Source organism: Podarcis raffonei, chromosome Z, assembly GCF_027172205.1.
Source record: "Podarcis raffonei isolate rPodRaf1 chromosome Z, rPodRaf1.pri, whole genome shotgun sequence".
NCBI classification, from domain to species: domain Eukaryota; kingdom Metazoa; phylum Chordata; class Lepidosauria; order Squamata; family Lacertidae; genus Podarcis; species Podarcis raffonei.
In genome coordinates this window covers 2,564,776-2,590,427 of record NC_070621.1, presented here as the reverse complement: position 1 = coordinate 2,590,427, position 25,652 = coordinate 2,564,776, and the positions used below count along the sequence as shown (strand labels likewise).

Genomic DNA, 25,652 nt, shown 5'->3' with positions numbered 1-25,652 from the left:
AAGGTTCTGAGTGGTGAAAATGGCAGCATTCCTTAAACTGTAAGTAGGAATTCTAGAGTCAGACTAGCCAGCGATTAAAAGAAATCACTTTGGTCAGAAGAAAATCCACCTGTGGTGAACAGGGGCTCTCCGTGTAATTACATATCTTGCTCTCAACTTCCAAAACTGTTTCCCACAAAGTCACTGTTTACATTAGCTGCAGAAACCTCAGGCACAACCTACTTGCGCCGCGCAGATTCCCTCCCCCCCCAACTCAGAGACGCTGCTTGCACAGCACAGGGTGATGGAAGAATGCATAATTGGGGGTGACATTTATTTGTTTCCAAGGCCTCTTGCAAACAGACGTTGGAACTGGCCAGCTGTGAATGAGGCGGCCGGCAGGGAACCATTTCACTGGGAAGCTGGATGGCAAATGGTTTATCACTAGCTAAAAAGCCTCACCTCACCACCACAGGTATGTGATGCAGGTGCATTGCTGGGGAATGTGCCTGAGGTGTGCCTCCCCCCCGACAGTGAAGGGTAGGTGGACAAATGTCTGGTGTTAACATAAGCACCTTTAATCTGGCCTGGAAACAAATCAGCAACGAGTGTATAACGATCTCTGGCAGGCAAGCAGCCTGATAAGAAGCAAGGACTCTCAGTTTTGTGCAAGTTTATTTACAAGGAAAAACACATCCGGAGCATGGGTTCTCGCCTGCTCCCATTAATAGTAGTTGATCTGTCTGACTCACCGTCCCTCTCCCAACAGGAAGAACACCAAAATCCCACCTTTCTTCTCCTTCCCTTCCATTGTTCTCTGAGCTTCACCAGTCTCCTAGTACGGGGACTGAACAGCTGGCCTGCTTCCTCCTCACTCCCAGAAGACACAGCTCAGACTCTGGCTTATCTGCTGGTTGCCTTGCAACGCTCTGGCCGCTTTCCAACTCTTCCTCTCCTTGGGAGCTAACAGCGTCTTCCCTAGGAAGGAGGGGGGCCAAGCTGCCCTTTCTAGACTCTGACAGGCAGCTCTGCAGAGTTGGCCCTTTGCGTGCTTAGTTCAGTTTTTGAAGCGGACTCTTCTGCTGCACTCTGGGAGGCCACGTTCCTGACACAGTGCTGCTGCTTGTTTGTTTTTAAGCAGGGGTCACAGAAGCGCTACACAGAACCCCAGCCAGTAACCTGGCTGAATTTTGAACCCAAATAAAGTTACCTCCCTTGTATAATTGTCTCTAGATTGTAAGCCTACAAGGGCAAAAGCCTGTCTTTACTTGGCTGTAGCAGGGGGACAGGTCAGACACCACTGCCCAATACATTGGCCCAGCTGGAGCACACAGTTACTTAGAATAATAGAGAGTTGGAAGGGACAACAAGGGTCATCTAGTCCAACCCCCTGCAAGGCAGGAATCTCAACAAAAGCATCCCTAACAGGTAGCCATCCAACCTCTGCTTAAAAACCTCCAAGGAAGGAGAGCCCATCACCTTCCGACAGATTCCAAGGAGCCTGTTCCACAGTCAAACAGCTCTTATTTAGGCCAACTTCCTCTTCCATGCTGGCCATTAGACAGCAATATAATTTTATCACTTGTTCTCTTGTTGTCCATCTCTCTCCCCACACAAAAACCCCTTTTCCTTTGTGGTTCATGTCCTAGAAAACTTTGTGCTAGGGATGGGGAGCATCTGGTGCCCCCAGGTGCTGTTATCTAACCCCCATCAGGGTCATCCAGCATGGCCAGTGGCCAATGGTCAGGAATGCTGGGGGAGGGGATGCCCCACATTCCTGAGTGCCACAGGTTGGTTTTTAGGTGCTTAACAACAAAATGAGCTACAGCAATCATTTCACGGCACTTTACAGAATAGAAGAAGAAGAGTTTGGATTTGATACCCCGCTTTATCACTACCCAAAGGAGTCTTAAAGCAGCTAACATTCTCCTTTCCCATCCTCCCCCCCAACAAACACTCTGTGAGGTGAGTGGGGCTGAGAGACTTCAGAGAAGTGTGACTGGCCCAAGGTCACCCAGCAGCTGCATGTGGAGGAGCGGGGAAGCGAACCCGGTTCACCAGATTACGAGTCTATCGCTCTTAACCACTACACCACACTGGCTCTCCTAATAACCTAGAACATCACAACAGCTTTGCTGGATCAGGCCAGTGGCCCGTCTAGCCCAGAATCCTGTTCTCACGGGGACCACACAGATGTCTGTGGGAAACTGGCAAGCTTCTTCCAGCAACTGGTATTATTATGATCATTTGGTTTTTTTATTGCATTTATACCCCACCCTTCTTCAAGGAGCGATGGAGGCAGGGCAGAGCCATCGTGGCCAGTAGCCACTGAAAGCCTCCTCCTCTGTGAATTGGTTTAATTCTCTTTTGAAGCTGCTCTAATCCTCTTTTAAAGCAAGTTTGACAGTTTAGCTATGCACTGCATGAAGAAGTATTTTCTTTTATCTGCCCAGAAAGAAAGGGGGGAATGAAAATGTATCTCCCTTGCTGAAGGAACTTACCATTTAGAACACATATTTAAAGCACTGTGATACAGTGGTACCTCAGGTTAAGAACTTAATTCGTTCTGGAGGTCCATTCTTAACCTGAAACTGTTCTTAACCTGAGGTACCACTTTGGCTAATGGGGCCTCCCACTGCCACTGTGTTGGCGCAATTTCTGTTCTTTTTTTTTCTTTTTGAAAATCAATAAACAAATTTTATTACGGTAGAAACCGTTGCAAAAAAAACATCCAAATGTAAAAATATGGAACGCTTCACGAATTTGCGTGTCATCCTTGCGCAGGGGCCATGCTAATCTTCTCTGTATCGTTCCAATTTTAGTATATGTGCTGCCGAAGCGAGCACCGCAATTTCTGTTCTCATCCTGAAGCAAAGTTCTTATCCTGAGGTACTATTTCTGGGTTAGCAGAGTCTGTAACCTGAAGCGTCTGTAACCTGAAACGTCTGTAACCCGAGGTACCACTGTACTCCTTTAAACAGTCATTTGTTGTTTCTTGTTTAGTCGTTTAGTCGTGTCCGACTCTTCGTGACCCCCTGGACCAGAGCACGCCAGGCCCTCCTGTCTTCCACTGCCTCCCGCAGTTTGTTCAGACTCATGTTTGTAGCTTCGAAGACACTGTCCAACCATCTCGTCCTCTGTCGTCCCCTTCTCCTTGTGCCCTCCATCTTTCCCAACATCAGGGTCTTTTCCAGGGAGTCTTCTCTTCTCATGAGGTAGCCAAAGTATTGGAGCCTCAGCTTCGCGATCTGTCCTTCCAGTGAGCACTCAGGGCTAATTTCCTTCAGAATGGAGAGGTTTGATCTTCTTGCAGTCCATGGGACTCTCAAGAGTCTCCTCCAGCACCAGAATTCAAAAGCATCCATTCTTCGGCGATCAGCCTTCTTTATGGTCCAGTTCTCACTTCCATACATCACTACTGGGAAAACCATAGCTTTTACTATACAGGCCTTTGTTGGCAAGGTAACGTCTCTGCTTTTTAAGATGCTGTCTAGGTTTGTCATTGCTTTCCTCCCAAGAAGCCTGCGTCTCTTAATTTCGTGGCTGCTGTCACCATCTGCAGTGATCATGGAGCACTTCTGGGAGTTTAAACAGTCATGGCTTCCCCCAAAAGAATTCTGGGTGCTTAGTTTGTTAAGGGTGCTGAGAGGTGTGAGGATATTCTGCCCCATTCCCCTCAAAGACCTGCAATTCTCAGAGTTCCCTGGGAACAGGAATTGATTGTTAAACAACTCTGAGAATTGTAGCTCCCTGAGGGGGCTCTCCTAACTCTCACCACCCTTAATAACTACAACTCCCAGAATTCTTTGGGAAAAGCAATGACTATTTAAAGTGGTATCATAGTGCTTTAAATATGTGGTGTGGATGTGGCATAAGTGTCTACAATTGTGGAGACAGGGAAGGAAGAACAAACCAAGAAAGGGCAAAGAGATTAGTGCTAACCCCCCCCCCCTGCACCCTGAATACAGTTCACCAAAGGGGGAATGACTTATAAACATTTCTGAGCACAATTCAGAGTGTTGGTGCTGTCCTTTAAAGCCCTAAATGGCCTCGGTCCTGTATACCTGAAGGAGTGTCTCCACCCCCATCGTTCAGCCCAGACACTGAGGTCCAGCTCCGAGGGCCTTCTGGTGGTTCCCTCCCTGCGAGAAGCAAAGGTACAGGGAACCAGGCAGAGGGCCTTCTCGGTATTGGCACCTGCCCTGTGGAACGCCCTCCCACCAGATGTCAAAGAGAACAACAACTACCAGACTTTTAGAAGACATCTGAAGGCAGCCCTGTTTAGGTAAGCTTTTAATGTTTGATGGATTACTGTATTTTAATATTTTGTTGGAAGCTGTGCAGAGTGGCTGGGGAAGCCCAGCCAGATGGGCGGGGTATAAATAATAAATTATTATTATTATTATTCCCTCACTGCAAGAAGCGGTTACAGGGAACCAGGCAAAGGGCCTTCTCAGTGGTGGCACCCGCCCTGTGGAACACGCTCCCACCAGATGTCAAAGAGAAAAACAACTACCAGATTTTTAGATGACATCTGAAGGCAGCCCTGTTTAGGTAAACTTTTAATGTTTGATGGATTACTGTATTTTAATATTGTGTTGGATGCCGCTCAGAGTAGCTGAGGAAACCCAGCCATATGGGCGGGGTATAAGTAATAAATTATTATTATTATTATTATTATTATTATTATTAAGATCAGGTCTTCTAGTCCAGCATCCTGTGGCGAACCAGATGCATAGAGGAAAACCACGGCTGGGGCATGGAGGCAACAATGCTCTCATCCTTCCTAAACTGGCATTCAGGGGCACTGTGGCTCTGATCCTGGAGGATCAGGTACAGACCTCCACAGCTTTCACCATTAGTCTGTAATCCCTCTCAGGGCAGAGACCTGTTCTCTTGAACTCAGGAAAGCACGAATGGGGAAAAGGTGGCCTTCCATGTCCATCAGCCCCGGTCAGCACCACCAACAGTCAGGGATGATGGCAGTTGCAGTTCCATGCACCACCCAGGGTGGAAGGGGAAGGTTGCCGTGCGCACAGGGTCTTGTTCCAGGTTGGAGGAAACTTGCAAGGTCAGTGTTGTGCGGCAGTCAAGTGTCAAACTAGGACCTGGGAGACAAGGGTTCGAATCCCCCACTCGGCCATGAAGATCATTGGCAGTGACCCTGGGGGCCAGTCGCTGCCTCTCAGTGTAATCTACCTGCTAGGGTTTGTTGTGGGGATGGGGGTGTGTGGGGAAAACCATGTACACCTCTTTGTGCTCCCTGTAGGAAAAATGCAATAAATAAATAAATCTAAGATAAGCAATGCATAAACATCTTCATATTCCCCCCCCATACGAACCTGCCCATGTTTTGAGATCTTGTGGGAAGGCCTTTTTCTCAGGCCTGCCACTCTTTCCGGCACGCTTGGTGGGGACGTGAGACAGGGCCTTTTTGGTGGTGGCAGCTCCCATGCAGCTTTGGAACTACCTGTCTAGAGAAGCCAGACTGGCTCCCTCCTTGCTTTCCTTACATCAGCAGGCGAAGGCCTTCTTGTTCTGGCAGGCTTTTGGGAACTGGCTGCTGTTACTGAAAGGGCTGGTGCTGTTTTTATTTTAATTGTATGAAGTTTATAAATTTTATATATGTAGGTAGTTTTAATTCTATTAATGTTCAATGGTTGTTTAACGATACTTTCCCTATGTGTTTAGTGGTTCTTGTTTTTATATGTAAAGATAAAATAATAATAACAACAATTGGCCATTTAACAGCACAAGCAACACTGTTAATAACTAACTGCTATGCCACAGGCATTGTTTTTAAATCTCCACAATGTCTGAGCTATAGCTGTTACTATAGTAATAATAATAAAGTGGACTTTGGAGGGTGGGAGTTTAATAATAATAATAATTTTATTAAACCAATTAGTCTCCAAGCGACTTACAGCAAATATCTACCTACCTACCAGGACATACGCCACACAGTAGCACAGTTCAAGGAAGGGGAAAGGGTTGTGTGTCATGCATGAATATATATAACCATAAAAATATATATAAGCCATAAAAATAATAACAAGCAACATTAACTAACACCCCTCCTTCTTTGCCCAATGGAGCAGCAAAGCAACCCCCCCCCCCAAAAAAACACCCCAACACACAAAATAAACCAAGCAGGATCGGGGATGCCTCTGAGCTGCCTGCCTCCACCCTCGCCGCCTGCAGGAGGTCCCCTTTTCCGCCCCGGGAGGTCCCGTGGCGCGCCCGCCTCCTTCCTCCCTTTCTCCCCCGTCGCCTCCATTCCCGGTGCCCGCAGCCGCTGCCTCGATTCAGCTCCGCCCCAACGTACCGCATCACTCGGGAAGAGGGAAGCGCCGGGAGGAGCTTCCTCCTCCTCCTCCTCCTCCTCCTCCTCGGCGCCCTCGTCCTGGGCGAGCCGAGCGCTGCGCTCCCGGCTCCTGCCTCCTGCTCTTTGCTGCGGTGGCGGCGGCTGCTGGCGCGCGCGCGCGCGGCAGGGACTCGCCGTCGGAGCGGCCGGGCGATGCTCTTGCAAGATGCCGGTCAAGCTGAAGAACCGCTACAACCTGGTGGACGATGCGGGAGACTCGCGGGTGCCGCTGCACAACGAGGAAGCCTTCCAGCACGGGATCCACTTCCAGGCCAAGGTGAGCCGGGGGTTTGTGGCAGGCGCCTTTGCGCGCCTTTACGCACGGGATCCCGCGCTGCCACCGCTGCTTCTTCCAGGCCGGAGGTCCCGTCCCACAGCCCCACCCCGTCTGGCGACAGCCCAGCCGGCTTCTCTCCAGTACCCGCAGCCGTGGGGCGCGGATTGTCACCTCTAAAGAAAGAGGTCTGCCCGTGCATGTGCAGAGTGCTTCTCAAGACACGCTGTGATTCCTTGGCAAGCAGCTCTTCTCCTCCCTGCGGCGTGTTTAACTAGGAAGCTCCCGCGATTTCCCCGGTCAAAGCCGTAACTCGGAGCGTTGAGGAAAAGGGGTTCCCAGAACATGTGCAGAGCTTTTGGCTCGCGTTGGGCAGCGAACTCCTTGCATGTTTGCAGACGCCTACCGCCTTTGCTCCCAGTAGCAAGAGTGCTTCAGGTTGCAGCCTTTGATCCAACACCTAAGAAGGCAGGAAGGCAGAAGGTGCAGCTTTCCCCCCATCATTCCTGCCTCCAGGGAGTGGGAATAATTCCTTGTTTAGGATTTCTGCCTGTCGTAGAAGTTGTGACAGGTACAGAAGTCCTGTAAGAAGAGAGAGGCAATAACTCTTCCCTTCACCTTTTATTTGGCAGTGGAGAATGCAGCAATTTCATGTGCCTGTGAGGTGGGGCGGCACCTGAGCCCCCTAGGCACACTGTCCACACCTGGGCATCCAAGCCCACTGAACCTCTGACCATGCTTCAACCCCCAAGCAGCCTGCGAGCCCTGTGCACTGGCCGGCATGTGTCAGACAAGCGCTGGGGCTCAAACCTACCTGAAAATGTGCGCCCCCTCCCCAAGCTCAGACTCCCTACTCCTAGCACTTAGGGAAGGGGGCTAGGTTCCCACCTAAGTGGCCATAGTCATAGCCCCTAAAATGGAGCCTCCATGTGCAGGGGCAGTGTGCCCTCTGGGAACATGGCTTGCAGGTTAACAACCTTCCTGGGGTCATCCAGCTGGCTGCTTTTGCGGACAGAGTGCTGGACCAGAAGGACCTTTGGTCTGATCCGGCAGATCTCTCCGTTGCCTTGTAGCTAAATAGAACCTCTGTGTGTAGCTGCAGTCTGCTTCTGAATGCTGGGTACTGGGAGCAGCAGCTGCAAAGAGCGGGGGAGAGAGTACGCCCTTTATTCTCTGCTTGTGGAAATCCCTCAAAACGTGCAATTGCCCGTTGCTTAAATTGTGGTGCTGATCGAGATGGATGCTTGGCCCCATTGCCGGAAGGTTGCACCGCTGTACATGGTCCGAGCCCCTGTTCCTAAGCCAGACTGGAGAGCAGCAGTCCCAGGGGAAGGGGTGTGAGTGATTCCTCGCTTGTTGCATTCCTTCGGGGGGGGGGCGCTCCTTAGCACACAGGTAGCAAGAAGGTAGATTAGGATCTCCTGGGAGATATTTGGGTAACTTGGCAGCAGTAGGTGTTCTTATTACTAACTTCTGAATGCTTACCAGTTGCTGGAGGCCACAGGAAGGCAAGTGATGCTTTTGGGCACAGATCCTACTTGCCAGTGGGGCATCTGGGTGGCCACTGAGAGAAGAGTGGCCTGATCCAGCACGCTTGTCTTATGTTTTAAAAGAGTTTCTTGGCGGCTCTCTTTTATACATTCTTAGCTCTCTTTCTCTCTCTTTTGTGTTTTGTCTGCGTTGTTTTAATTTGTGTAAGCCACTTTCAGTCCCAGCCTGGGGGAAAAGCGGGATATAAATACATATAATTACAATAATAGATTGACAGGGCTACCTGCCTCCCAGCTGCCTGACAATAGCATGGGGGTGTGCCTTATACAGAATCGGGCCAACCACTGCCTATCTAGCTCAGCGTTGTCCACACTGACAGGCAACAGTAGTGGGTTTTACAGTTTTGTCGATGGGAGACATTCCCACCCTAACCTGGAGAGGTAGCGGATTTAGCATGGGACCTTCTGCACACAAGACAGGTGCTCTGCCACTGAGCCACTGTTAACCATGTGCTAAGGTAGGTTGTGCCGTGGGTTAAACCACAGAGCCTAGGACTTGCCGATCAGAAGGTCGGCGGTTCGAATCCCCGCAACAGGGTGAGCTCCCGTTGCTCGGTCCCTGCTCCTGCCCACCTAGCAGTTCGAAAGCACGTCAAAGTGCAAGTAGATAAACAGGTACCACTCCGGCGGGAAGGTAAACGGCGTTTCCGTGCGCTGCTCTGGTTCACCAGAAGCAGCTTAGTCATGCTGGCCACATGACCCAGAAGCCGTACACCGGCTCCCTTGGCCAGTAAAGTGAGATGAGCGCCGCAACCCCAGAGTCAGCCACGACTGGACCTAATGGTCGGGGGTCCCTTTACCTTTAAGGTAGGTTGCCAGAAAAGGCTGCTTGGGCTGGTGGGGCATCAGAAGCAGGGGTTCACAGGTATAGATTTGACAGTGGTTACTGGTGTGGTCCCAGGTCCCAGGCTACGCTCAAGACAGTTACTGTGCAATGACAGTTACAATTTGTAGTCCAGAATTCTCATAGTGACTAACCATATGCCCCTGTGGGAAACCCACAAGCAAGATTAGAGGCAAGAACAGCCCTTTCCCCTCCTGTGGGTCCCAGAAACAGGGATCCAGAAGCATTGCTGCAGAGCCAAGATGGCTAGCTCTCTCCTTCTCCATGAATTCACGTAAGAGCATCAGCAAGTACAGCTGACCTGCAGGTCTTTCCAGCCAAATTTAAAAGGACTCCGGCTTTTATTCTTGTAGTGTTTGGAACTGGCTGTTCCCACACCCTGCAGTCAAAATGCGTTTATCTCAAAAGATCTGCGATGTCATTTACAGAGGGAAAAACAAAGTCAAGAGAGTCGGGCCAACCAATTTCTTTTTAATTACGTCCTAATCGGATGGAGCTAAGGAGGTTTACTCAGGGAGTGAAGGGGCGCAGATTCAAGAGGTCATAACGGTTGTATGATCTTGTTCCATATAAACTGGCTTATCCTGCTCAGTATGGTTTCATATTCAAAATTAATCTTCTCTGGTTTTCAGAGTTTAAATCTGTTGGGCATTTTCCCTGCAGGAATCCTTAGGAACCTGCTCTGGGGTGGTGGTGGGGAAAACTTCCTCACGCCAGGATCCAGTCTTCAGAAGTTGCCTTAATACTCAGTCAGACCCTTGATCCATCCAGCCCAGTATCTGACAAGCAACAGTTCTCCCTAGGCTCTACTTGGAGATTCCGAGGAATGAGTCTGGGAACTTTTGCTTGCAAATCTGGTGCTTGTGCCGTTGAGGTCTCAGCCCCATCTTCTTAGAATCATAGAATCATAGAGTTGGAAGAGACCACAAGGGCCATGGAGTCCAACCCCCTGCCAAGCAGGAAACACCATCAGAGCACTCCTGACATATGGTTGTCAAGCCTCTGCTTAAAGACCTCCAAAGAAGGAGACTCCACCACACTCCTTGGCAGCAAATTCCACTGTCGAACAGCTCTTACCGTCAGGAAGTTCTTCCTAATGTTTAGGTGGAATCTTCTTTCCTGCAGTTTGGATCCATTGCTCCGTGTCCGCTTCTCTGGAGCAGCAGAAAACAACCTTTCTCCCTCCTCTATGTGACATCCTTTTATATATTTGAACATGGCTATCATATCACCCCTTAACCTCCTCTTCTCCAGGCTAAACATGCCCAGCTCCCTTAGCCGTTCCTCATAAGGCATCGTTTCCAGGCCTTTGACCATTTTGGTTGCCCTCCTCTGGACACGTTCCAGTTTGTCAGTGTCCTTCTTGAACTGTGGTGCCCAGAACTGGACACAGTACTCCAGGTGAGGTCTGACCAGAGCAGAATACAGTGGCACTATTACTTGTCTGAATTCTTGTCTGAATTGAGACTGGTGTGATGGTTGTGTGCTGCCACATGTGTCCTATGAATAGCTCTGTGGGTCTTGAAATCTGGGGGAAGAATATGCAGGCTGTGTTGCCGACACAGAATTCTTCATCAAGCAGAGCATAAGGGGAACGGATTCTTTTTAGACCTAGAGAATGAAGGTTTCCATGGCAAAATTTAAGAAGTGTAATGTGAATATTTGCATTTGAAGTGGCATTTACGTGATGCCAGCATTTAGGTCCCAGCTTTATAGAGGACTGAAAACAAAGTCTAATATTCCTTGGAGCCTCTAATCATGTTCTTGCCTGCCTGGGCAGCCAGTTGCTGATACCAGCTTGGTATCAAAATCCCATTTGCGTCTGAAAATAATGCAAGCTTCCAAGCTATACAGAACCCTTCACATGGCAGAATGGCAGTGGTATTTTTTGCCAGCTGTTTATTGCAACAACTGTGCTCAGCAGATGGGCAAGAAAACTTCAGTTCTGCCCTGCAAATAGTTCTGTGTCACTCTGAAGGGACACGTGGAATTTGATTTGACCGTTTGACCTGTATTTAGCCTGTCTCCCAGTGTAGGTGGTGCAGAGAGAACCCAAATCAGGATGTGATTATCTTGTGCAAAAGTAATTTGTAAATGCTTGCCAGTTGTTCAGGGATGAGCTCCAAGAGAGTCTTGCGATGTTGACCTCTCTTATGGGCCCAACCTTGCATTAAAGGCGCTCTGGGTGGCAGCAGGATGGCGGGAGGAGCTGTGTGAAGACTGACCTTCGGAGACAATAATGGGTGTTTTGGAGGGCAGGAGTGGGGGCTGGGGGAGAGAGATGCTTTAGATGCCGGACACTGTCATCTGCCCCCTCCCCCTTCTCAAGCTGTGCCACTGCTTTCTTCCTTTTTAAAATAGCCAGCTCCCCTCCCTGGCTGGGAATCTTCCCTTGCCAAACCCACTCTGTCTTTGTTCCCAAAACCACAATAAATCCTAAGATTGCAGTCCTAGAACCCAGTTGCTAGATAGTTTTAAGCCCTGTGGAATTGAACCAAGCTGGTTTCTGAGCAAAACCATGCCGAATATGTAACGCAGAGAGTGGTGTTTTCTGAAGGAGTTTGAGCCCAGAAGCACATTAGCACTTTTAGAAAATATCTGAAAAAATGGGAAAGGTGCAAAGGGATATCTTGTTGATTTCAGAGGGTGGGCGGACTTTTAAAATGGTAATATTAAGAATATTATTATTAATAATAATGTGTGGTTTATCAGTCTGTTATTAACAATGGTGCTCATGCTTTTAAAGGAATGCAGATGTTTATCTTCGGATTTCCTTATACCTTGCAAGCTTCCTCAAGCCTGGAATTAACTATTAGAGTGCCTTGGTATTTAATAAAGATTCCCTGAACAGAACTTGTGGTGAAGCACAAGAATAGGGTAAAGAAAGCCAAGGTCATCAGTTCTTCATAGGAGAGGGAGATTATAGTCTTGGGAAAACATTGGTCCCTCTCATTGCTTGAGTAGTGATATTCTGATGGACAATCGTGAGAATGATCAGCACCTGAGAGGGGGGGAACAGTGATTTCAGTACATCAATTTCCCCCTTATTATTCAGGGTTATTGGCTTTTGTTGTTATTACAGTGGTACCTCAGGTTAAGTACTTAATTCGTTCTGGAGGTCTGTTCTTAACCTGAAACTGTTCTTAACCAGAGCACCACTTTAGCTAATGTGGCCTATTGCTGACGCTGCGCCGCCGGAGCCCAATTTCTGTTCTCATCCTGAAGCAAAGTTCTTAACCTGAAGCACTATTTCTGGGTTAGCAGAGTCTATAACCTGAAGCATGTGTAACCTGAAGCGTATGTAACCTGAGGTGCCACTGTATTATGTTATGTATTTTGTGTTTTTATTTTGTAATTTATGCTGCAAACGTCCCTGTGATCTTCAGATGAAGGGTGGTATGAAAATTTAATAAATACAAAATAATAATAATAATAATAGTCATAAATTAATTAATGAAGAAGAAAAAGAAGCAGACCCTCATTACTGCAGATTGCAGTCTTCTAGGGGACAGAGCCCTGTTCTTGATTTGCTTTGTGGTTTGACATTCTTACACATCAGGCAGAGAGCACTGGCTGTTCATCATTTTTATGAAGGAAATACGTTTCACAGTTTCGTGGGGGTGGGGGTGGCACAGCTCTGCTTTGGACTGCAGACCCTAAAGTGCCAAAGGTGTCTAGGAGTCTGGTCTCCGTGAAATAAGACGGATTGCAGAGTGCCACAAAGACCCCTGAGCCCCAATAGAGCTGGAAAGGGGAGCAGGGCCTGGGAGGATCTGGGGGTCCTGACCCTGCCTACCTCGCAAGGCTGTTGTGAGGTTAAAATGAGGAAGTGGGAAGCCATATACGCTACCTTGAGCTCCTTGGAGGAAAGGAGGGCTATAAATGCAAACGACGACAACAACACAGGTGAAACTCAAAAAATTAGAATATCGTGGAAAATTTCATTTATTTCACTAATTCAGTTTGAAAGGTGAAACTAATACAGTGGTACCTCAAGTTATGTACTTAATTCATTCTGGAGGTCCATTCTTAACCTGAAACTGTTCTTAACCTGAGATACCACTTTAGCTAATGGGGCTTCCCGCCGTGGCGGCGCAATTTCTGTTCTCATCCTGAATCAAAGTTCTTAACCCAAGGTACTATTTCTGGGTTAGCGGAGTCTGTAACCTGAAGCGTCTGTAACCTGAAGCGTCTGTAACCTGAAGCGTCTGTAACCCGAGGTACCACTGAATATGAGATTGACTCGTGACATGCAAGGCAAGATATGTCAAGCCCTGATTTGTTATCATTGTGATGATCATGGCGTACATCTTATGAAAACTCCAAATGAACAATCTCAGAAAATTAGAATATTCAAGGAAATCAGCAAAACAAGGATTGCAAATGGAGCAAGATTGGACCTCTGAGAAGTAGAAGCAGATCTCGCTTTGCATGTCATGAGTCGATCTCATATATTAGTTTCATCTTTTAAGTTGAATTACTGAAATAAAGGAACGTTTCCACGATATTCTAAATTTTTGAGTTTCAACTGTAAATAACGTTCCCTCCTGCAGCATAAACAGGAGAACAGGTTTGGCAGAGGTTCCCTTCTTGATCTGCAGCTGCAGCAACTTTTTCAGCTCCAGCTCCCTTCAGCCCCAGCCAGTGTGGTAGTGGCTGGCCAGGAATGATGGGAGTTGGAGTCCACCAACATCCAGAGGAGAAGAAGAAGAAGAAGAAGAAGAAGAAGAGGAGGAGGAGTTTGGATTTGATATCCCGCTTTATCACTACCCGAAGGAGTCTCAAAGCGTCTAACATTCTCCTCTCCCTTTCTCCCCCACAACAAACCCTCTGTGAGGTGAGTGGGGCTGAGAGACTTCAGAGAAGTGTGACTGGCCCAAGGTCACCCAGCAGCTGCATGTGGAGGAGCGGGGAAGCAAACCTGGTTCACCAGATTACGAGTCCACCGCTCTTAACCACTACACCACAGAGGGCACCATATTGCTTCTGTACCTGGCCTGCAGGTGGCCAGTAAAGCAAAAACTGGTGCCCTGGGATTATGTGTTTTGCTCCTGGCATGGGTCCAGTTGCAACCATGAGGAGATTTCTGGGTGCCAGGTTGGCGGCCACAGTTTAAAGACCCACCTTGGTCCATAGTTAATTCCATTTTCACTGTGTGTGTTTCTCCTCCTTGCATACTGGGACAAGTGAATTGTTCCAAGAGCAAGATACAGTCAGGCAATACAGTAGTTGAGATCATGTTCTTGTTGTTTAGTCGTTCAGTCGTGTCCGACTCTTCGTGACCCCCTGGACCAGAGCATGCCAGGCCCTCCTGTCTTCCACTGCCTCCCACAGTTTGGTCAAACTCATGCTGGTAGCTTCGAGAACACTATCCAACCATCTCTGTCGTCCCCTTCTCCTTGTGCCCTCCATCTTTCCCAACATCAAGGTCTTTTCCAGGGAGTCTTCTCTTCTCATGAGGTGGCCAAAATATTGGAGCCTCAGCTTCACGATCTGTCCTTCCAGTGAGCACTCAGGGCTGATTTCCTTCAGAATGGATAGGTTTGATCTTCTTGCAGTCCATGGGATTCTCAAGAGTCTTCTCCAGCACCATAATTCAAAAGCATCAATTCTTCGGCGATCAGCCGTCTTTATGGTCCAGCTCTCACTTCCATACATCACAACTGGGAAAACCATAGCTTTAACCATATGGATCTTTGTTGGCAAGCTGATGTCTCTGCTTTTTAAGATGCTGTCTAGGTTTGTCATTGCTTTTCTCCCAAGAAGCAGGTGTCTTTTAATTTTGTGACTGCTGTCACTATCTGCAGTGATCATGGAGCCCAAGAAAGTAAAATCTCTCACTGCCTCAATTTCTTCCCTTTCTATTTGCCAGGAGGTGATGGGCCCAGTGGCCATGATCTTCGTTTTTTTGAGATCATAGAGTCGTAGAATTGTTGTGTGGGAAGTGACCCAGGGGAACCTCTAGTCTAATAATACCTTGGCCAATAGACATTCTGTTGTGGTGACTGTAACCTGGATTTAAGATGCCATTTGGCACCTAGCTTATATATCTGAATTTATAACACTAATGCCAGCCTCCCCCTTCTTGGCACTTTCTTGAAATCTGAGTGTTCCTATGTGCTCCATCCACTGTTTGCTGGTGTGCCCATGGCAGCCTTTGCCAAGCTGGTGCCCACTAGATGTCTTGGACTCCAGCTCTCATCAGCCCCCAGGTGGGCTTCAGTATACATTGACCCCAAATGGCTTTGAGGTCCCCCCAAAAAAAATTTATTTGGAATTGATTGTAAAAATCAAACAAACCAATGGTGACCTCAGAACGGTTTACAGAAAGAGTGAAACAATGGAATTATCAGTAAAACACGTGAAACAGCTATTTGAAACATTCAGATCTTAATTTAAATAAGTGGTTGAAAAATACTTGGAGTCCTGCAGTGATTTCATGCTCTTTATTGCAGCTTGTAAAACAGTGACTGAATTGCCCCCCAAACCTCAGGCTTTTATATATATTATTTACACAATGAGTCCCACCTGATTGGCTGATTCTGCTTCCCTCCTGGAGCCTGATTGGTCTTTTCCTGCAGGCCAATCAGTTGTTGCATTCTTCAATCCTACCAGCCTAATAGGCTGATTAACTTCCTCCTGGAGCCTGATTGGTCTTCTCCTGCAGGCCAATCCGTTGTTGCATTCTAGGATCCTACCAGCCTAATAGGCTGATTAACTTCCTCCTGGAGCCTGATTGGTCTTCTCCTGCAAGCCAATCCGTTGTTGCATTCTGGGATCCTACCTGCCTATTGTTCTAGGGATCCAAGCTTGGTACATAACAGCGATGAAACTAAAAACCAGATTAAAAGACTTGCCAATGTTCCACATAGCTGGGTAGGCTTAGCAGGTACCACAACCAGCCAGTTGTGCCTTCCTGGTGTCAAGAGGCAGGGAGTTCCAGAGTATGGGCAACACTGCACTAAAAGATCAATTCCTTACAAATTTGGAGCGGGTATTATGTGGCACCCGTAATAATAATTCCGGTTCCGCGGATCGAAGCGGCTGGCTGGGCAATCTTCTGCAGCCGAGTGCTATATGAATTTTATGAAATAAATAAATAAATGGCTTCCCTTCTGGCGCTCGGGTACAAGACCATTAAGCAGGATTAGAATCCCCATTTCACCTCTAAGCCCCCCCCCGCCCTATCCAAGCTCCTTTCCACCCCCCTTGTGGCTTAAAGAAGGTTGAGCAACTAATCTCCAGTTGAGCAATGTTGGAGTTGGCACCCTCAGTGGCAAGCTTGATGGGTATCACTCGGGTCCAAGTCCGATGGAGTGTGCATGTGTGTGTGTGTGAGAGAGATGGGCAATAGAAATCCTGCCACTGGCGTGCAAATTTTTGTACAGAGCCTCATTAAAACGAACAATTTGCAAATCAGCAGTTATTTCCTCCGGCGGGTACCAATTCCAGGCTGGCTGAGTTTGGCAAGAGGTGGGATTCTGTTGGCTTGGCTTATCTTGCGAGGAGCAGCATAATGCCAGGAAATGGAGGGTGAGGAAATGGAGGCCAAGAACTTTGTTTTTGCAACTCATTTCCACCGCAGGGTCAAGGGTGTTGTGACATCCCCAGGATAGGCACACATCAGCTGATATGGAACACCCGTAGGGTTACTCAACAGACCAGAGGGTTGCAATCCAGCTGTTGCAGTGCAAACACAGAGCTCTGTCCCAGCCAGAGTGCTTGCGAACTTTAATGCCAGGCACCCAATCTGTGCATACTTGTGTAGGCTTACACCCCAGGCTTTCTGGAGGACCATATCTTCCCATGTGAACCTGTCCAGATTCTGAGATCTTCAGGGGAAACCCTTTTCACAGTCCCACAGCCTTGGTGAGGACATAGGAGAGGGTCGGCTACTCCCAGACTCTGGTACTCCCTCCCTAGAGAGGCAAGCCTGGCTCTCTCCTTGTCTTTTTGCCAGCAGCTGAATGCTGTTTAATTCCCACATGCCTTTGAGAACTGACTTTTTGAAAAAGGAAAAGGCTTTGAAATTATGCTGTGCTTCTTTTTTAAACTGTATTTTAATACATTGGTTTTTAATATTCCTTGAATTCTATTACAGTCGTACCTTGGAAATCGAACGGAATCAGTTCCAGAAGTCCATTTGACTTCCAAAACGTTCGAAAACCAAAGCGCGGCTTCTGATTGGCTGCAGGAAGCTCCCGCAGCCAATCAGAAGCCCCGCTGGACACTCGGCTTCCAAAAATAGTTTGCAAACTGGAACAGTTACTTCCAGGATTGTGATGTTCGGGAGCCAAAGCGTTCGGGAACTAAGCTGTTTGACCTCCAAGGTACGACTGTATAGTATTCAGTTATTGTCTTTATATTTTTAGCCTGTGTCTGGGGTGTTAGGGGAGGGGCAGTACTTCTGGTGGGGGGCATGTTGTGCTCCTTCTCAGGTAGTTCGTCCCCCTTTGGTCCCCACCCCGCACTCAGCTCTCATCTGTGGCTCCTAGAAGCTGCCAGCATGTGACAGCAGCCACAGTCCTGAGAACGGCTTCAAGTGGCCAGCTGCATCAGCTGAGGGTAGCCAATGGGTCACAAACCCTCAGTGAGTTTGGGACTCTGTGTGCGAAGACAGGCTCCGAAGGATTGAGCGGACAAGACAAGACCTTGTACCTACGGGACTGCCTCTCCTGGTATGTCCCACGGAGGACCTTACGGTCTTCAAACAAAAACATCTTGGAGATCCCGGGCCACAGGGAGGTTAGGCTGGCCTCAACCAGAGCCAGGGCCTTTTCGGCTGTGGCCCCGATCTGGTGGAACGCTCTGTCACAAGAGACTAGGGCCCTGTGGGACTTTACATCTTTCTGCAGGGCCTGCAAGACAGAGCTGTTCCACCAGGCCTTTGGCCAAGGCACAGCCTGACCCCCTCCTTCTGTAATCCTCATAGAACTCTAGCCCAATGGTTGCCATTAATTTGATTCTGAATTGATTTTAGAATGAATTGATTTTAGAATGTATTTTAATTAATTGATTGTGATTGTATGTAAATTGTGTTACTTTTACTATTGTTAGCTGCTCTGAGCCCGGCTTCAGCTGGGGAGGGCGGGATATAAATAAATTATTATTATTATTATTATTATTATTATTATTATTATTATTATGAGTGGGTCCAGCAGTCAAGAAGGTGGTATCTGCACATGCTGTAGAAGGAAGTGAGGGCCAGGTGGGGCCAATCCACCTGGGAAGGTAGCCCACCTGGGAGAAGGAAAGCTCTGGTCCCAAACCTTGTAGGATAACTTCAAGAAAAGAAAAAAACTCAGGAGCAAATCTTACACAAAACCAAAGTGGAGTCCCTAAGGCTGTTGGATGGCACCTTGTACTCCACCTACCATCCAACTCCTGCAACCAAGCAGGTAACGTATTGCTCTGCTTTCCTTTAGAAAGAGGGGTCTGGTAGTGTGGTCAGCCCAGGACCTCCAGACACACTGCCCAGGCTTGCACCCCAGGGAGCTCACTTTGGTGCTGCTAACACAGTGGTTGGACATCACCCCTGGAGGTGCGCTCCATTGTCTCTCGAGACAGATGGATGCCAACAAAGCCTTTGTATTTTATTTGTGCTGCTTTGATTCGCGTAAGCTGCCTTCAGTCCCAGTCTCTGAAAAAGATGGGCTATAATAATAATAATAATACAGTGGTACCTCGGGTTACAGATGCTTCAGGTTACAGGTGCTTCAGCTTTCAGACTCCGCTAACCCTCGTAATAGTACCTTGGGTTAAGAACTTTACCTCAGGATGAGAACAGAAATCGTGCAGCAGTGGTGCAGCGGCAGCAGGAGGCCCCATTAGCTAAAGTGGTGCTTCAGGTTAAGAACAGTTTCAGGTTAAGAATGGACCTCCGGAATGAATTAAGTACTTAACCCGAGGTACCACTGTAGTAGTAGTAAGAAATAAGTGTGTGAATGCACAGAGCCCTTGCAGATACAGATGAGAATGAGGCAGATGTGCACAGCTTTGGAACAGGGGCAAATTGTTCCAAAAGTCTTTAACGAATCACTCCTGGCTTTGCTGTCTCCCTTCAGTACATTGGCAGTCTGGACGTGCCAAGACCCAACAGCCGCGTGGAGATAGTGGCCGCGATGAGAAGGATCCGGGTGAGTCATTGCGTGCGTCTTCCTTCCTTCCTTCCTTCCTTCCTTCCTTCCTTCCTTCCTTCCTTCCCCTCCCCAACCTGCAGATTTCTTCTGTTTACTTTGAGCCGCTCAGTGATGCAATCAGAAAAACGTTCTCCTCCCCCTGTGCCTTGTTCTCCGCCACCTCCGAAAGAAAAAAGCACTCTGCCCTTCCCTTCCTTTCCCCAGGAGGCATTCAACCAGAAGGCTGGCTGGACTCCACTTCACATACGCCCCCGCCACCCCCACAAATGGCTGAGCCCACGGATGAGCTGCGTTTCCTCCTGGAACAGAAGCCCAGATTCTCTCAAGTGGCTAAGATGGCCTTCTGGGAATGAATGACTGCAGCTTAGGAGCTGTCTTCTGGAGAGTCTGTGGGGGGCACACGTGGCAGTGGTAGACCAGGTGGTGCCTCTGTCCACTTCTGGGCTCTACTGTCAGTTTGTATTTCTCTCTCTTTCTTCTCTCCTGCCCCCCCCCCCGCCACTTTGCCTGACTTGAGGCAAGGCTGACTCTTTCTTGTCAGTTCTGAGAAGGAGAGCGAGGCCAAAGTGTCTCTTTTCATAGAATTGTAGAACTGTAGAACTGGAAGTGATTTCCAAGGGTCCTCTATTCCAGACCCCCTGCAGGGCAGGATCACAGCACAGGAATCCCTGGCAGGTGCCCCTCCAACCTCTACTTCAAAACCTCCAACAGAGTCAAGTCCACCACCGTCTATAGCTAAGGTGCTCTGGAGCTGGCATGGTAACGTGTGTTGAATTTTTCAGCTTCCAAAAATGGGAGCTGCTAAAAAAAGTTGTGACATGACTTGGGAATTCAAAACATATTGTACAGTCATACCTCATGTTACGTTCTTTCAGGTTATGTCCCTGGGCGACCCGGAAGTACCAGAAAGGGTTACTTCCGGGTATCGCCGCTCGCGCATGTGCAGATGCGCAAAATAATGTCATGCGCATGCACAGAAGCGGTGAATCGCAACCAGCGCATGCGCAGGCACGCTGCTGCGAGTTGCGCTCTTTTCATGTTGCGAACGGGCCTCCGGAACGGCTCCCGTTCGCAGCCAGAGGTACCACTATATATTAAGAAGTTAGCATAATTTAGTTTTGCTTGGTGAGTTAACAAAATTTTAAAAAACTGACTTTTCTATTGTTTTTGTGGAATTTCTGGGTGTGCAGAACCAGGTGCTTCTGGGCCAGTTCTACAGAAACAGGAGTGGGCCAAGTTTTCTTGGGGGACACAGAAGAGGTGCGCAGCAGAACTGCCATATGCAGTCGTGCCCCTTGCCACAAATTCCTGTTTTCAAAACAGGGAGGTGGGGGCGATTTAGATCCTTGGGTTTTACTGGGACCCTCGGCTCCCAGTAGTATTGCATCAGCACCTGGAGGACTGCAGGTCCCCCCCCCCTGCAACCAGTCCAGCTGCCCCCCAGGGCCTTGGGTTTTTGCACCTGCTTCCACCCGTGAAGCCCCACATCCAGTCTCCAACTTGGGAGGCTGTTAGGGAAAGCCTTGGCAGAGCTTGGTGGGTGGACCAGTGCTGCTCTGAGGTGGCCCAAGACCATCTCACCCCTCTGTTCACTGCACCAGGGAGTGCCCCAGCCAGCTCAGGGGTTGGGCACTTGGCTTGGCATACCAGGGGCACCAGGATCAACCTTGGGCGTCCCCTTCCCTAAGGGTTGCAAAGCTGGGAGGGGCCCTCTGGCTGGCTGCTACCAGTCAGAGGAGATAGTACTGAGCGCTGGGTGGATTTGTGGATCTAGCAGATAACAGGCCCCTCTGCCCTTAATAATAATAATAATAATAATAATAGTAATAATAATAAAATTTATTATTTATACCCCGCCCATCTGGCTAGGTTTCCCCAGCCACTCTGGGTGGCTTCCAACTGAATATTAAAAACAATACAGCATCAGACATTAAAAACTTCCCTAAAGAGGGCTGCCTTCAGTTGTCTTTTAAAAGTAAAATAGTTGTTTATTGCCTTGACATCTGCTGGGAGGGTGTTCCACAGGGCAGGTGCCACTACCGAGAAGGCCTTCTGCCTGGTTCCCTGTAACCTTACTTCTCACAATGAGGGAACCGCCAGAAGGCCCTCGGCGCTGGACCTCAGTGTCCAGGCTGAATGATGGGGGTGGAGATGCTCCTTCAGGTATACAGGACCAAGGCCGTTTAGGGCTTTAAAGGTCAGCACCATCACTTTGAATTGTGCTCGGAAACGTACTGGGAGCCAATGCAGATCTCTCAGAACCGGTGTTATGTGGTCCCGGCGGCCACTCCCAGTCACCAGTCTAGCTGCCGCATTCTGGATTAATTGCCGTTTCTGGGTCACCTTCAAAGGTAGCCCCACATAGAGCGCGTTGCAGTAGTCCAAGCGGGAGATAACTAGAGCATGCACCGCTCTGGCGAGACAGTCCGCGGGCAGGTAGGGTCTCAGCCTGCGTACCAGATGGAGCTGGTAGACAGCTGCCCTGGACACAGAATTAATCTGTGCCTCCATGGACAGCTGTGAGTCCAGAATGACTCCCAGGCTGCGCACCTGGTCCTTCAGGGGCACAGTTACTCCATTCAGGACCAGGGAATCCCCCACACCCGCCCGCCCCCTGTCCCCCCAAAACAGTAACCACCCACCCAGGGTCTCTGGGTGTTTTGCGGCGGGTCCTAGGAAAAACACAAGTGCGGGCACAAGCCCTCGCCCACCACCACCATTGCAATTCACACCAAAATCCTGTTGCTCTCTCTGTTTCCACCCTGCTGTGCCAGCCAAAGGCGCTCCAATCCTGTTTCCCAACAGCTGCCTGCTCTCAGGTGCCTTGCAGGGGTTCTCCCTTAGGCTGCCCCCCTCCCTGTCGCCCTGTGGGCTCTGTAGGCTGGCATCCGCTAATCCCCTAATCAGCTGTGCTGAGTGGCTTTATGAAGCATCCTCCTTGTGTTCTGGGCCAGCTATTCCGCCCTCCCCCCTTCCCCCTCCCCTTTTATAAAAAGGCTTCCGAGATTTAATAAGGAGGAAGCCATTCCTTGTGTTCGCATTTCCCAGCTGGGGCTCGGCGTGGGCGCCTTGCTTGTGACAGTTAATTGGCAGTTAGAAAGGGGCTGGGGGGTGGGGAGGCCAGGCAGCGGCGTCAGTGGAGGAAAGGGGGACGGGACCTACGTGCTCCCAAGCAAAGCCAGATCTACGTGACAAATCCTAAAGCAGTTTCAGGCATGCCAAAGGTCTATAATATTGTGTGTGGCGTGGAGAAGGTGGAAAGAGGAAGTGGCAACTCCCTCTCTCCGTCCGTCAGAACTTGGCACCCAGTGAAGCTAAATGATAATAAATAATAATAATAATAAATTTTTATTTATACCCAGCCCTTCCCGGTTCAACAACCAGGCTCAGGGCGGCTAACAACAAATTTAAAACACTTAATTATAAAAGCAGCATAAAATACAGTATAAAAACATGAATAACAATAAAATTCAAAAATCAATTAGATAATCCCCAGGGCTAGCTGGCTGAATTGGTACTACTTGGGCCAGTGAGGGGGCCAGGGGAGAATTAGCCATTGGGTCTCAGAGCGGGTGATCTTCATAAAAGGGAAGAGGGAGGGAAGAGAAGGGAAATAATGATGGAAGATTCAGCTTCCAACATAAAAGAGAGTGCTTCTTTGCACAATGCGTAGTTAACCTGTGGAACTCCCGCCCACAGGAGGCACATTCATGGAGGAGAGGGCTGTCCATGGCTCCCAGCCGTGATGTCCACAGTTGGAGACAGCAATGTTCAGGCCCAGGCAGGAGCAGGAGAGGAGCTTGAGTAGACTTGCCCTGCGTCTCAGAGGACTAAGCTGGCCAGGGCTCCCCGCCAGGTACATGCCAGACGTACACTGTCATGCCAAGATTGCCCCATGCCTCCCAGCTGACTTGGGAACTCTTGCCCTGGGCCTCAGACAAGCTCTGCACAGGCCTGGCTATGCTTCAGAAACCACAGAAAGGGAGAAGGCTCCATGCTTGGGTTCTGTTTTTAGGTTTCATCCAGGCACCTAGAGGCTGGCCTAGATGGGCCATTGGCCTGACCCAGCAGCGTCCTCTTATGTTCAGCACCAGGCTCCTGATCCAGACACCTGGAGAGATGGGAGCTGTAGTTTTCTGAAGGGCGTGGGGGTCCTTGCAAGCAGGGTGGGAAACTCTAGAGAAAGTTTTCCGAATCCTGTGCTAAACTGCAGTCTCCAGGGTCCTTGTGAGGAATTCTGCAATAAGAGCTGAGCATTTTAGGAACCAGCCAAATATGAAATGTCATAGGATCGGACTGACATTTTAAAAACCGTTTGCAAATGGGATAAAACAATGAAAATATCACTGAGAAAAATTAACAACAATAATTTAAGACCTTTGGGAAGTTAAGATAATGATGGACTAAAAGCAGATTAAAGCTCACACTTTCTAAACTTCTGGGTTCGCATGTCTAAACAAAAATGATTTTAGCAGGCACCAAAAGGAGTATAGTAAGGGCTCCTGACATCAGGTAGAGTTCCAGAATTACAGGTGCTGCCACCCTACGAGATCGAGTTCCCACAAATGCCAGAACGGGATGTGGCCAGTCCCACAGATCAAAGCAGGCGAGTGGGCATATATGGGGCAGTTAACAACAAACAAAGGCAAAATATTTGCACACTGACTCTTGGCAGTTTTAAGGCATCCCTTTCTCACGAAGGTGCTGGATGCAAGATTTGGCTTCAGTGTTTCAGGGCAGGATGCTTTACTTTGTTTTTTTTTATTTTTTTTTTTTTTATAATATTTTTTTATTACGTTTCTTTCCAACTTTTATACATTGCAAGCAAATAAGGAATTTACAAGAAACCATTTTTTTTTTTTTAACAAAAATCCCAATTTGGACTTCCCCACCCCTTCCGATTCTGCGTTCTTTATATTAACAATGTCAGCAATTTGTTACCTTATGTCATACCTTATTGTAACTTTTACATGTTATGTATCTAAATTCAATATATTGTGTCACAGTTTTTATACCTTTAAAATAAACGTAACATGTTCAGTTCATATTATCTCCTTTTCTCTTTTATCACTTAGTTTACTATTTACTTAATCATAATTGCTAAAGCGTATCATTTCGAAATCATGCACAATCTTAAGATTCATACAGTTTATAGTACTTTTGCAAGTAGTCTTTAAACTTTTTCCAGTCCGCCTCAGTTGTTTCTACATCCAAATCTCGGATTCTGCCGGTCAGTTCAGCTATCTCCATGTAGTCCATCAACTGCGTCTGCCATTCCTCCAGCGTGGGTAAATCTTGTGTCTTCCAATTCTTTGCGATAAGTATTCTTGCTGCTGTACTAGCATACATAAACAAAGTTCTGTCCTTCTTTGACACTTTCTGGTCTACCATGCCCAACAGGAAGGCCTCTGGTTTCTTGGGAAAGGTATACCTAAATATCTTTTTCAACTCATTATAAATCATTTCCCAGAAAGCCTTAACCCTTGGGCATGTCCACCAGAGGTGAAAGAAAGTCCCCTCTGCTTCCTTACACTTCCAACATTTATTGTCAGACAGGTGGTGTATCTTAGCTAACTTGACTGGGGTCATGTACCACCGGTATATCATTTTCATAATGTTTTCCTTCAAGGCCGTACTGGCCGTGAATTTCATTCCGGTGTTCCATAACCTTTCCCAGTCTTCAAACATAATGTTGTGTCCAACATCCTGTGCCCATTTAATCATAGCAGATTTAACTGTCTCATCCTGTAAGTTCCACATAAGCAGCAAGTTATACATTCTAGATAACAGCTTTGTCTTTGGTTCTAACAATTCTGTCTCTAGTTTCGACTTTTCCACCTGGAAACCAACTTTTTTATCCATTTTGAAAACCTCTTGAATTTGAGCATAATGTAACCAATCTCGCACCTTATTTTTTAGTTTGTCCTGGCTCTGCAACTTCCAATTGTCTCCAATTTTTTCAGTCAGTTCCCAATATTTCGGCCAATAGGCCTCCATATTGGGTCTTTTTCGGGCCTTGGCCTCCACTGGTGATAGCCACCTCGGAGTTTTACTCTCTAGTAAGTCTTTATATTTCATCCAGACTGCAAAAATTGCTTTTCTGACAATGTGACTTTTAAACAATTTATGTACTTTAACCTTGTCGTACCATAGGTATGCGTGCCATCCAAAAGCATTATTAAAACCTTCCAGATCTAGGACATCAGTGTTTTCCAACAAGAACCAATCTTTCAGCCAGCAGAAGGCTGCGGCTTCATAATACAACCTCAGGTCCGGCAGGGCAAACCCCCCTCTTTCTTTTGAATCTGTTAATATTTTAAACTTTATTCGGGGCTTTTTGCCCTGCCAGATAAATCTAGATATATCCTTCTGCCATTTTCCAAAGCAGTCCACTCTGTCCACGATCTGTAAGGTTTGAAACAAAAATAACATTTTCGGCAACACATTCATTTTTATCGCTGCGATTCTTCCCAACAAGGAAAGTTTCAATCTTGACCAAATT

The 25,652-nt window shown here is 48.0% G+C and overlaps 1 protein-coding gene and 1 non-coding gene across 3 annotated transcripts in view; one reads left to right on the top strand and one right to left on the bottom strand.

Annotated features, from left to right (window-relative positions):
- Nucleotides 1-2,718: 2,718 nt before the first annotated feature.
- Nucleotides 2,719-2,825, bottom strand: LOC128407041 (U6 spliceosomal RNA). Its single transcript, XR_008328693.1, has one exon. It is a non-coding gene; the product is annotated as a U6 spliceosomal RNA (small nuclear RNA).
- A 3,551-nt stretch (nt 2,826-6,376) lies between these two features.
- LOC128406239 (carboxyl-terminal PDZ ligand of neuronal nitric oxide synthase protein-like) overlaps nt 6,377-25,652 on the top strand; it is a 52,789-nt gene continuing 33,513 nt past the window's right edge. The window contains exons 1-2 of one of the 2 annotated variants that reach the window (XM_053373421.1): nt 6,377-6,620; nt 19,076-19,147. In XM_053373421.1, the coding sequence (XP_053229396.1) occupies nt 6,510-6,620; nt 19,076-19,147 (183 nt within the window). In that variant the 5' untranslated portion in view covers nt 6,377-6,509. The remainder of the gene's footprint in view (nt 6,621-19,075; nt 19,148-25,652) is intronic. The other variant, XM_053373422.1, reaches the window with a different exon arrangement.